Below are 10,701 nucleotides of genomic sequence, written 5' to 3' on the forward strand. Positions count from 1 at the left end.
CCCGGGACCCCCCAGCCCGTCCCCCCGGGTAGGGGAAATGGGAGGAAGGTTGGGCAGGTGCCTTTGGGGAACCCCGGGGGGGGTGGACCCCAGGGTGGGCCCGACCCCGGGGGGTTTTTTCCCCCTTTCCCCCAACCCCCCCGGGCCCCCGGGGGTCTTTGCCCCGGTTTAACTCAGGCTTCTGTGGGGACTCCCAAAACCCGGCCTTTTTGCCCTAGGGGGGCGGGCCCCCCGGGGGGGGCCCCCCCCCCAGGAGGGCCCCGGGGAAATCCTGCGGGAAAGGGGACTACCCCGGGCCAGGGGGGAGGGGGGAAGGGGGAGGGGGGGCCCAGGGTTTCCTTGGGCCCAAAGGGCGGGCCCCGGACCCCTGTAAAGGGGGCCACCCCTTGGGGCGGGGGGTGGGGCGGGGTTTCCCAAAGGGCCCCCTTTTAGCCCCCACCCCCCGCGGGCCCCAAATTCTCCCCGCCCTTTGGCAAGCAGAGTCCCCCGCACAGGAGGAGCCTTTTTGCCGGAGGGAAAGGGGGGGGGAAAAAGGGGGGTTCCCCGTCCCCTGCCTGCCCTTTGGGCAGGGGGAGAAATGCGGCCCCCAACAGTTTGGGGTCCCCCCGGCCGGGGTGGGGCCCCGTTTGGCCCCGGGGGGGGGGGCCCGGGGGGGGTGCAGCGGGGGGCCCCCGGTGGGGGGGCCCCGCTGCTGAACCGGGGCCCCCCGGGGGGTTTTAAAGCTAAAACCTGCCGGTGCGGGGACAGGGCCCCGGGGCCCCCCAAAAGGGGGGCCGGGGGCCCATTGCGGGCTCAACGCACCTTGGGGGCCTTGGTCGTCCCTCCCCCCAAGGGGCTCCTTTCCCCCGGCTCTTCCCCCTTGACCCAGGAGCCCCCCCGGGACCCCCGGGGGGAAAAAAGGGGGCTTTTCCGCCCCCCCCCCCCACAGGGGTTGCCCGGGGCCCTCCGCGCTCGGGGAGGGCCCTCCTCCCTGAAGCCCCCTCCCCCTGGAGGAAAGCCCCAGGGAACGCCCGGGACAGGGCCCGCCCCCCCTTTCTTGTTTTTTTAGCCCCCGGGCTCTTGGACTCCGGGAAAAACGCCTCCTTGTTTTTTCCCAAAGCCTTTTCCCAAAAAGGAAATCAGAAAAAAATGGAGGAAAGCCTTCCCCGCACACTTTAAACTTTTCCTTTAGGAAGTCTGGGGGTCCAACACATCCCTTGGCAAGAAAACCCCTGGCTTTCTGTCCTTGCCCAAATTTTAAAAGGCAGAGGCCCAACCCAGGAAGTTTCCCCACGGATTATCCCTGGCTCCAGCCTTAGCATGGGCTGTGGCCTGTGGAGACGGGGGGAAGGGGGGTTTTAAACGGAAAACCCCCAGGCCCAAAGGGGGGATCGGGGCCCGCGGGGGCCTCAGAATTACGGCTTAACCCTTTTCCGAGGCCCCCGGTTCCGGGGGCAAGGCATTTTGGTTGGCAGGACCCGCAGCCCCACAAAACCCCCCCCACCCGCTTCCACTTCTAAACCCAACCTTGCACAGCCAACAGCCCACAGACTGCTGCAGCAGTGAGCTTCCAAGAGGAAGCCTCTGACTAAGGACCTAGTCCCGCAGGCCCTCTGCACCTGACATCTTGTCATGGTGGCCCCTGAGCCCTGCCCTGAGCGTCCCGGCTCTGCTTCGCTTGGTCTCCTTCAGCTGCGCCCTGCACTGGAAGAACGAGGACGTGGTGGGCACCGTGCTGCAGGAGCAGGGTTCAGCCTTCAGGTGTGTCTGGCACGGGGGGGATGCTGGGCAGCATCCCAGCTGCCAGGGCTGCGCTGGCACCCGCCGCCCCTCAGGCACCTTGGTGGTCCCTGCCTGTGCCCTGTCCTGACAGTGTGCTGGTGCCTGGCAACATGCCCCCTTCCCCACAGCAACCGGCTGTCCCCTCACCTTGATAGTCTCTACCACCTGCAATTGGTGGTAGAACTCCTTCAGGCATTGTGAGAAGCCCCTGTCTCTGTCAGCTTCACACAGGGTGAAGGTGCTCTGCAGGAATTTCATCTTGGCATCCTGCTGGGCAGCCTCCTTGACACCCAGGGGATGAACAATTGTATTGCGCATCACTTTTGTTTTCTGTCCCCCTCCCCTTCCTCTGGGTGTTGCAGAATGACTCTAAGAGCAGGACCATAGAGTTCTGGAGGACTGTGCAAGCAAGGCAGGGGGTGGCCCCCAGAGGTGACCAGAGACCGGACCTGGGAGGAGAATGTGGAGGAAGCTGTGGGGGCTAACCAATACTGTTATGCCAAGAAGGAGTGGCTGAATACCACTCCTATATGTGTGTGAACTGCGTCCCAAATAAACTAGAAGTTGCTTATCACCCATATTGGGTTGGCCTGTCTGCTTCTCCTCGCCGCTTACATCTGGGCTCCTCTCGGATCTCCCTGAGCCATTCCTCATGGATGCCAATGACCGCCCCACTGTGGTGGGGACAGTGTGCCCAGCTGGGGTCCAGACCCACTGCTCCCCAGTCCTTCAGCCCCGGGGAGCGGCGGTCCTCTCGCACAGGCCTCCTGCTGCCTCACCACCCCAGGGCTTCCTCCCATTCTGCTGCTGCCAATGCCCACATTCCAGCCTAGCTTTTCCTTGGTTCCCTTCCATGTGGAGGGATGGAGTTTTGGGTGGCTAAGAAAGGGCAGGTTGGCGTGTCGGTGGGGCTTATCTGGTGCTCACCATGTGTAGGTGTTGCCCAGCAGTGTTGCAGAATGACTCTAAGAGCAGAACCATAGAGTTCTGGAGGACTGTGCAAGCAAGGCAGGGGGTGGCCCCCACAGGTGGACAGAGACCGGACCTGGGAGGAGAATGTGGAGGAAGCTGTGGGGGGCGCAATGGCGGCTATGCCACGAAGGAGTGGCGGGCAATGCTCCTATATATGTGTGAACTGCGTCACAAATAAACTAAAAGTTGCTTATCACCCATATTCGGGTTGGCCTGTCTGCTTCTCCTGCCGCTTACAAATGGCGCCCGAACAGGGACGCGGAGTTGGGCCCTGGTCGCAGGGGACCTGTGGATTATAGGGCTCCGATAAATCGTCTGGGGAAAGCACAGTGCCCCACTAGCGGGGACCGTGGGAACTGCCCTGTACTGTGTCCCCAGGAGGAGTTCTGGGAGGAGCAGGATAATCTAGCGGTATACTGCAGGTAAGGATGGCACCGGCAGATAGGGCCCCGATTCTGAGGAGGCTTCCTTTCATAACCACTAGCGGGGACTTGTGCTATGTTTTGGCAATACTCGATCCCACACACCCCAAAAAGACAAAGGGCCCCCAAGCGGGGACCCGGAGATATAGGGCCCCGACTAGCGGGGACCCGGGATACAGGGCCCCGGTCGACATAAAATGTGGGGGACGCCTGGAGCAACTCCTGGGTTTCACCTCCACGGCCGATGGGCACAGGGTTCTCCCCACGCCCCTTGTAGTGGGAGTAATGATGGACAGGCAGAAGGTGCCGTGAGGGTGTCCCCTTTCCCTTGACCTCAAGAATTACAAAGAACTGATAACCTGGACTTTGAAAAGGAGGGCCAGAAAGTATATTAGAAGGTATACGGGATAAAGGGTTGAAATCCTACAGAACTTCCTCTTGCTTTTCTTACGGTGCCTGACCTTCACAAAAGATGGGCGCCAAGGAAGCTGCTTACAATAAAATGGGGGATCATGCCTGAGGTGTATACAATACAGGGCCAAACCACACCTCTTGCTCAGTGACCCTCAGTCACGGAGGAGCAGGCGAAGATGGTATAATAGCGGCCGGATACAGCGCGGGCCAATGCTTCTGCGTTGACGGATTTGTTCTTTCCCCCCTCCCTCATTCTGCTGGCGCAGGATCACCCTGTAGCCGAATCCCCTGTCCAGCTCACCACCAAAGAGCCAGACTTTACATCCTCTGCTCCCGTGAGACCTCAGCGGTCCCAGATTACAGGACGGAGGAAGAAGACAAAAGCCATCCGGCACCACTACTGCAATTTTCGTGCTCACATGTGGAGCTCAGCGATCCTGTGATTACTACAGTGCATTTGCCGCAGAAGCTCTGATTTTAGAGCGGGACCAAACGGAGCCACTGATGGGGGAAGGCAGCCCTTTTACAAGGATATCTACAGAGGTCTCCAATGATGGGGTATAAGAGAATTTTAACACATCCGTCACCGTTTGCCAGGCCTCCTTAACTATTTTGAGATCAAGAGCTTCCCACTCTTTAGCCCCCTGCTGTGTAGTAAACACAGGATATGCAGAAATGCCCATTGCAGAAAATTCCCCAGTAATGTTCACCTCTTTGGTTACCCATTGTTACAACTGAGCGTCTCCAGGGCCAGCAAGTCTGAGCAGACCGACCCGGGAGACGAAGAGTCAGGGTCTGGAAGCAGAGGATATAAATCTGGCTCGGATTCAGGGGATTCGGGGGCTGATCCTGCGCCGAACTCGGGGTCTCCGTTGCTCGCAGCTGTGTCTTTCTTATCAGATGTATCTCGTTCGGTATGTAGCCATCTGCAGACCTGGCTCCTCCGTGACTGAGTTAAAAGTTTTTTCACTCGAGGGCGTAGTGGGTTGGAGAGGCTCGCGGCTCCTAAATCTCCCGCTCGCGCATGATCCCTATTTTTTTTTACTGCGTGCTTCACAGTGGCGCCGCAATCGATCCGGCGCCGAGGCACCGCCCTTTTTCTTTCGGATTTCTCGACATTTATCATGCGTATACCTTCTAATATACTTTCTCTGTCCTTTTCAAAGTCCCTACTTTCGGAACTGGGGTGGTGGGGGAGCAGGGGGTTACACCTCCTCCGCGGCACCTTCTGATGAAGGGGGAGAAAAGGAAGGGGGGGGTGCGGGGTGGGAAACCCTGTGCTCCCGCGAGTGGGGGGGGGGAAACGAGTTGTAATCTTCCCCCGGTTTCAACCGACCGGGGACGTCTGTTCCTAGTTTCTCCGTTGCTACCGCGGCAGTTTTCTTTTCTGCCTTGTATCTTTTTATACAGTTCATTACTTCCCTCCGTGGTTTACCGAGTTTGCCTTTTTATAATCATTAAGCACAGAGTCAAATAGTTCATCACCAAACTTTTGCCACTCACTCTTCTCAAATATTGTATTAGGATCTGCAAAAAACCTTTAGCCTTCCTTACAGGCAGTAGACCTGCTAGCTGCTTTAGAGTCTCAGGCTCAATTCCCCGCTTTTATAAAAAGCACTGTAAAAAGTTCAGGGCTCAGTTCCCCCCTTTTGTAAAAAGCACTGTAATAAGTTCAGGGCTCAATTCCCCGCTTTTATAAAAAGCACTGTAATAAGTCCAGGGCTACCTCTCGGTCCATTTTCATGGCCAGCCTTTTCCGGATCGTCTTCTTCTGGGTCGTCCTGTAATCTCGGTCTCCGGATCGGCCTCCCGACGCAGCAGTGTCTGGTATACCCCAGCGGCGGACTTTTTCGGCTAGTCGCAGCACCCGGGTCCGTCACGCCACCGCAGCAGCATTGCCCGCGCTGCCCGGCCGCTGCCGCCAGCGCCGCTCTCTGGCCGTTCCGGGTCCCCGTCGACCGGGGCCCTGTATCCCGGGTCCCCGCTAGTCGGGGCCCTGTATCCCGGGTCCCCGTTGACCGGGGCCCTGTATCCGGGTCCCCGTTAAACCGGGGCCCTGTTAAACCGGGTCCCTGTATCCCGGGTCCCCGTTAAACCGGGTCCCTGTATCCCGGGTCCCCATCGGCCGGGGCCCTGTATCCGGGTCCCCGTCGACCGGGGCCCTGTATCCCGGGTCCCCGCTAGTCGGGGCCCTATATCCCGGGTCCCCGTCGGCCGGGGCCCTTTATCCGGGTCCCCGTCGACCGGGGCCCTGTATCCCGGGTCCCCGCTAGTCGGGGCCCTATATCCTGGGTCCCCGCTAGTCGGGGCCCTATATCCCGGGTCCCCGTCGGCCGGGGCCCTTTATCCGGGTCCCCGTCGACCGGGGCCCTGTATCCCGGGTCCCCGCTAGTCGGGGCCCTATATCCTGGGTCCCCGCTAGTCGGAGCCCTATAATCCGGGTCCCCAGCGACCAGGGCCCTGTAATCCGCGTCCCTGTTCGGGCGCCATTTGTAAGCGGCGAGGAGAAGCAGACAGGCCAACCCAATATGGGTGATAAGCAACTTTTAGTTTATTTGTGACGCAGTTCACACATATATAGGAGTGGTATTCAGCCACTCCTTCGTGGCATAACAGTATTGGTTAACCCCCACAGCTTCCTCCACATTCTCCTCCCAGGTCCGGTCTCTGTCCACCTGTGGGGGCCACCCCCTGCCTTGCTTGCACAGTCCTCCAGAACTCTATGGTTCTGCTCTTAGAGTCATTCTGCAACACTTGCTGGGCAACACCTACACATGGTGAGCACCAGATAAGCCCCACCGACACGCCAACCTGCCCTTTCTTAGCCACCCAAAACTCCATCCCTCCACATGGAAGGGAACCAAGGAAAAGCTAGGCTGGAATGTGGGCATTGGCAGCAGCAGAATGGGAGGAAGCCCTGGGGTGGTGAGGCAGCAGGAGGCCTGTGCGAGAGGACCGCCGCTCCCCGGGGCTGAAGGACTGGGGAGCAGTGGGTCTGGACCCCAGCTGGGCACACTGTCCCCACCACAGTGGGGCGGTCATTGGCATCCATGAGGAATGGCTCAGGGAGATCCGAGAGGAGCCCAGATGTAAGCGGCGAGGAGAAGCAGACAGGCCAACCCAATATGGGTGATAAGCAACTTCTAGTTTATTTGGGACGCAGTTCACACACATATAGGAGTGGTATTCAGCCACTCCTTCTTGGCATAACAGTATTGGTTAGCCCCCACAGCTTCCTCCACATTCTCCTCCCAGGTCCGGTCTCTGGTCACCTCTGGGGGCCACCCCCTGCCTTGCTTGCACAGTCCTCCAGAACTCTATGGTCCTGCTCTTAGAGTCATTCTGCAACACCCAGAGGAAGGGGAGGGGGACAGAAAACAAAAGTGATGCGCAATACAATTGTTCATCCCCTGGGTGTCAAGGAGGCTGCCCAGCAGGATGCCAAGATGAAATTCCTGCAGAGCACCTTCACCCTGTGTGAAGCTGACAGAGACAGGGGCTTCTCACAATGCCTGAAGGAGTTCTACCACCAATTGCAGGTGGTAGAGACTATCAAGGTGAGGGGACAGCCGGTTGCTGTGGGGAAGGGGGCATGTTGCCAGGCACCAGCACACTGTCAGGACAGGGCACAGGCAGGGACCACCAAGGTGCCTGAGGGGCGGCGGGTGCCAGCGCAGCCCTGGCAGCTGGGATGCTGCCCAGCATCCCCCCCGTGCCAGACACACCTGAAGGCTGAACCCTGCTCCTGCAGCACGGTGCCCACCACGTCCTCGTTCTTCCAGTGCAGGGCGCAGCTGAAGGAGACCAAGCGAAGCAGAGCCGGGACGCTCAGGGCAGGGCTCAGGGGCCACCATGACAAGATGTCAGGTGCAGAGGGCCTGCGGGACTAGGTCCTTAGTCAGAGGCTTCCTCTTGGAAGCTCACTGCTGCAGCAGTCTGTGGGCTGTTGGCTGTGCAAGGTTGGGTGAAATGTCTTTAGTAACGCTTTGGAAGGCGCTGCCGTTGTCGAGGCCGAGTTTTGCTGAGGGACAGTGAAACGGAGATTCATGAACCACTTTATCCCATTTAAAATGCTTTCTCTTGCCCCCAAGGTAATCTACGGGTTTAAATTTTGCCTCGGAAAGGTTAGGGGCGTAATTCCTGTATTTGGCGCGTGGACATGGCCTCCGTGTGGAGATCTCTACATGCATGGCCAGACTGGGGAGATTCCTTGGCTGTACAAACCCTTCCCTGCTTGTCTTTCAAGCGACCACTTCTTCATGCAGGCTTGATGAAGCACTAGAGATAATCGTGTCGGAATTTAGCTTCTCACTGGCTATTAGCACTAACATGCCATTTATAAATCTGCAAAGGAGATGCTGAGTAAGAGCCTCAGAGGGTATTTCTTAACCCCCTTAGCACAACAGGATGGCTGTAGGTAAAAGACCCCGCATTACAGAAGCTTGATCTCAGCTGAAGTACAAGCTTAGTGCTGGGAAGGCCATTTCCTCCAAAGTCTTTTTCTGCAGCTCTCTGGTAGTGGGATCTTGATGGTATTGACCAACAAACAAGTGTACGTGCTTGCATTTCGTGTCCCGTTTGTAGGTGAGCAAGAGCATACGGTGAGCATCCAAATAAATAATCAGTATTGAGAGCTGGTTGGTTCTTGCCCGTGTCAACAGGAGCGTAACTCCCTGCGCGGCTGTTTCCTGACCAATGAGCTGACCTTTCCAAAGGGACATGTCCAGGCAGCAAGAGGCTGCTCTTGCTCCGTTGCTGTGGTTACGGCGCGGCAACAGTTCCCAGGGCGTAGGGAGCTCAGCTCCATGTTGTGGTTACAGCCCTGCGACAATTATGAGGACGTAGGTTGCTCAGCTCCGTTGGCTTGGCCACAGCTCTGTGAGCCTTGCAGCGGGCAGTAGAACTGCAGTGGCTGCTGCGTACACAGCGGGGCTGGAGAGCCGAGGCAGGAGCAGCGGCATCATGCTGGGCCAGAAGACGAACCTCAGCAGGCGCATCCGTGAGATGCGTGCCAGCATAGCCTTGCAAGGTGCTGCCCCCCCCGTTGGCTTTGCGTTATGGGCTGGGCCAAGTAGGGGGCTTTTGGTCCCCGCATCATCCTGCATGGTACCAACAGCTCCTCAATGTCCTGCAGGGCAAGCAAGGAAATTGTACAGCAAGCCACAGGAAGAGAAGTTCACGCAGAACCTGGAGCGGCTGCCCCAGCTGCGAGAGGCGGTGCAGGAGGATATCTATGTCCTGGGCCTTGCCCGCAAGGTACCGGCAGGTCCCATTTGCTGCCTCCGTGACCGTGACTCTGCTGGACGTGCAGAGCTAGCTTCTCCACTGGTCCTGTCCAGGAGCAGGGAGTGCAGGGCAGCAGGAGGCTGGGACCATCACTGCCCAGGCTGGCAGTGATGTGTTCTCTGCCCTTCTTCTGCCCACAGCATGAGCTCACCGTCGCTGAGGCTTGCGGAGCGGAGCAGCCCTTGGGCATTGCTTTGGCCAGTAAGCCTTTGGAGGTAATAGCAGGGTCCAGCGGGGCCAGGCTGCTGGCAGTGGGCTGGGCTTCAGGGGATGCTCAGAAGGAGCGGTTGGAGGGAACAGGCAGCTGGTGCCAGCACCAGGACAGCCCCACAGGGCTGGTGCAGTGAGACACGGGGCGTCCATGAGTGGTCCCGTGGGACCCTTTGCACTGCAGGACCCATCAGTGTCCTCCCCTAGCTCCCTGAGCAGGTCCTTTGCCCCAGCAGAGCTCCTGTCCCGCCAAGGGAGCGAGCAGGTCCCAGCATCCCCAGCTCTACCTTGGCAACGAGTTTTGCAGGCAGGACCCCTTCTCCCGTGGGTGCCCAGCGAGCCCTGCCTCCAGCCTGGCAAATGCTCACATCCCATGCAGGTGGGCCAGGAGAAGCTCCGGGCTGAAGTCTGTCGCCAGGTGAACACATGCAACATGCTGCTGTACCAGGTGGAGCAGCGGAGCCGGGCCAAGGAGCGGCTGCAGAGGCGGCTGCAGCAGCTGCAGGATGTCCAGAGGGCCGAAAAGCAGCAGCAGGCACAGGTCCCAGGGCCCCTCCCTGGGGTGGCAGCACCCGTGGGGGGTTTCAGTCAACCCTGCCCCCCTGGGTGGGCACTGGTCTCAGTAGATGGGCTCACCCCTTGTCTCCAACCTTCTCTGCCCCAGGTGGTTCGTACCCTGGAGGGCAACATAGAGAAGATACAAACAAAAGTCCGCGCTGGGCAGAAGGTGACTGCCCTGTACGTGGCGGTGCGGGATGCCCTGAGGAAGGTGAGCTCATCCTCACCGTGCCGTTGCCTCACCCGCTCCCCCTGCAAAGGCACTGAAGGGCCCAAGGGGCTGTGCTGGTGGGACACCCTCCTGCAGGAGGTCCTCCTGCTCCCCTCCACCTTCTGTCCCAGCACAAGGCACCCCTGGGACTCAGTGGGCTGTGGCTCCCCGTGTCCCAGGAGCTGGCCCACCTGCCTCTGCACCTGGACCTCCTGAGTGAGATGGCCGAGCTGCAGCATAGGGAGGTGGAAGACATGGAGCTCATGGCCTCGCGTGGGCTCAGAGCTGTTCGTGGAGCCAAGGTGAGACCATCGTCCAGGGCACCTCGGGGTGCTTTCCTGCCCTCCAGAGCCCACACATGGCACCAGATGGCCGTGCTGCTGAGTCTTCCTTCCTTCAAGAAAAAGCAAGACTGAGCTTGGCTTCCCCGCAGCACCCAGATGCCTCCATAGCTCCTCCTGTGTCTGGCTCTTGGGCCAGGCTGCCCTGAGCTGGGGACAGCTGCCTGAAGCCCTGGCCACGGGGAAGGTGGCGTTCTCCATCCTCTAGCTGGCCTTGCTCGCTTTCCTTCCCAGGCTGTTTACAGGGGGTAGGGGGTGGCACTTTTGATGCTGGCCATGCCAGGCTTAGAAGCTCACAGAGGTCCGCTGGAGCTTTGGGAGCCACTTCTCTTCTGCTCTGCTCTTCTCTGCTCTGCTCTTCTCCAGGAGCACATGGTCAGGACGAAAACCCGGTCCTTGCAGAGAGGGAGCTCAGGCTCCGCACCCAGGCTGCTCAGAAAGAGCCCACAGACGGAGGCTGGCTCAAGGAAGCAAAAGAAAGGGCTCTGAAAATGGTGAGCTGGGGGGCCCCGGCACAGGCAGGGTT

At 59.4% G+C, this 10,701-nt stretch overlaps 1 protein-coding gene across 5 annotated transcripts; it reads left to right on the plus strand.

The window, feature by feature from the left end:
• The first annotated feature begins 7,962 nt into the window (after positions 1–7,962).
• LOC134164170 (uncharacterized) lies at positions 7,963–10,512 on the plus strand. Of its 5 annotated transcripts, none has more exons than XM_062619637.1 (5): positions 7,963–8,825; positions 8,909–9,070; positions 9,445–9,606; positions 9,730–9,834; positions 10,014–10,512. In XM_062619637.1, the coding sequence occupies exons 1-5, from the start codon at positions 8,532–8,534 to the stop codon at positions 10,248–10,250; spliced, it is 960 nt and encodes a 319-aa protein (XP_062475621.1). In that variant the 5' UTR covers positions 7,963–8,531; the 3' UTR covers positions 10,251–10,512. The 5 variants fall into 5 exon arrangements, with proteins under 5 accessions (XP_062475621.1, XP_062475620.1, XP_062475618.1 ...); XM_062619636.1 differs by having other exon boundaries at positions 7,963–8,598; positions 8,704–8,825; positions 9,445–9,834; XM_062619634.1 differs by having other exon boundaries at positions 9,445–9,834.
• The last annotated feature ends 189 nt before the right edge of the window (positions 10,513–10,701 follow it).

This window comes from Pezoporus occidentalis, unplaced genomic scaffold (genome assembly GCF_034315485.1).
Source record: "Pezoporus occidentalis ecotype Australia unplaced genomic scaffold, CSIRO_AGI_Poc_V1 ctg2123, whole genome shotgun sequence".
NCBI classification, from domain to species: domain Eukaryota; kingdom Metazoa; phylum Chordata; class Aves; order Psittaciformes; family Psittacidae; genus Pezoporus; species Pezoporus occidentalis.

What these genes read in the sequence shown, in the direction of transcription:
- LOC134164170 (XM_062619634.1), top strand. Translation starts at nt 8,532, where the DNA reads ATGCTGGGCCAGAAGACGAACCTCAGCAGGCGCATCCGTGAGATGCGT. An exon ending in TGGCCAGTAAGCCTTTGGAG is followed by an intron (nt 9,071 to 9,444) that starts GTAATAGCAGGG and finishes CATCCCATGCAG; the next exon opens with GTGGGCCAGGAGAAGCTCCG. An exon ending in TGCGGGATGCCCTGAGGAAG is followed by an intron (nt 9,835 to 10,013) that starts GTGAGCTCATCC and finishes CCCGTGTCCCAG; the next exon opens with GAGCTGGCCCACCTGCCTCT.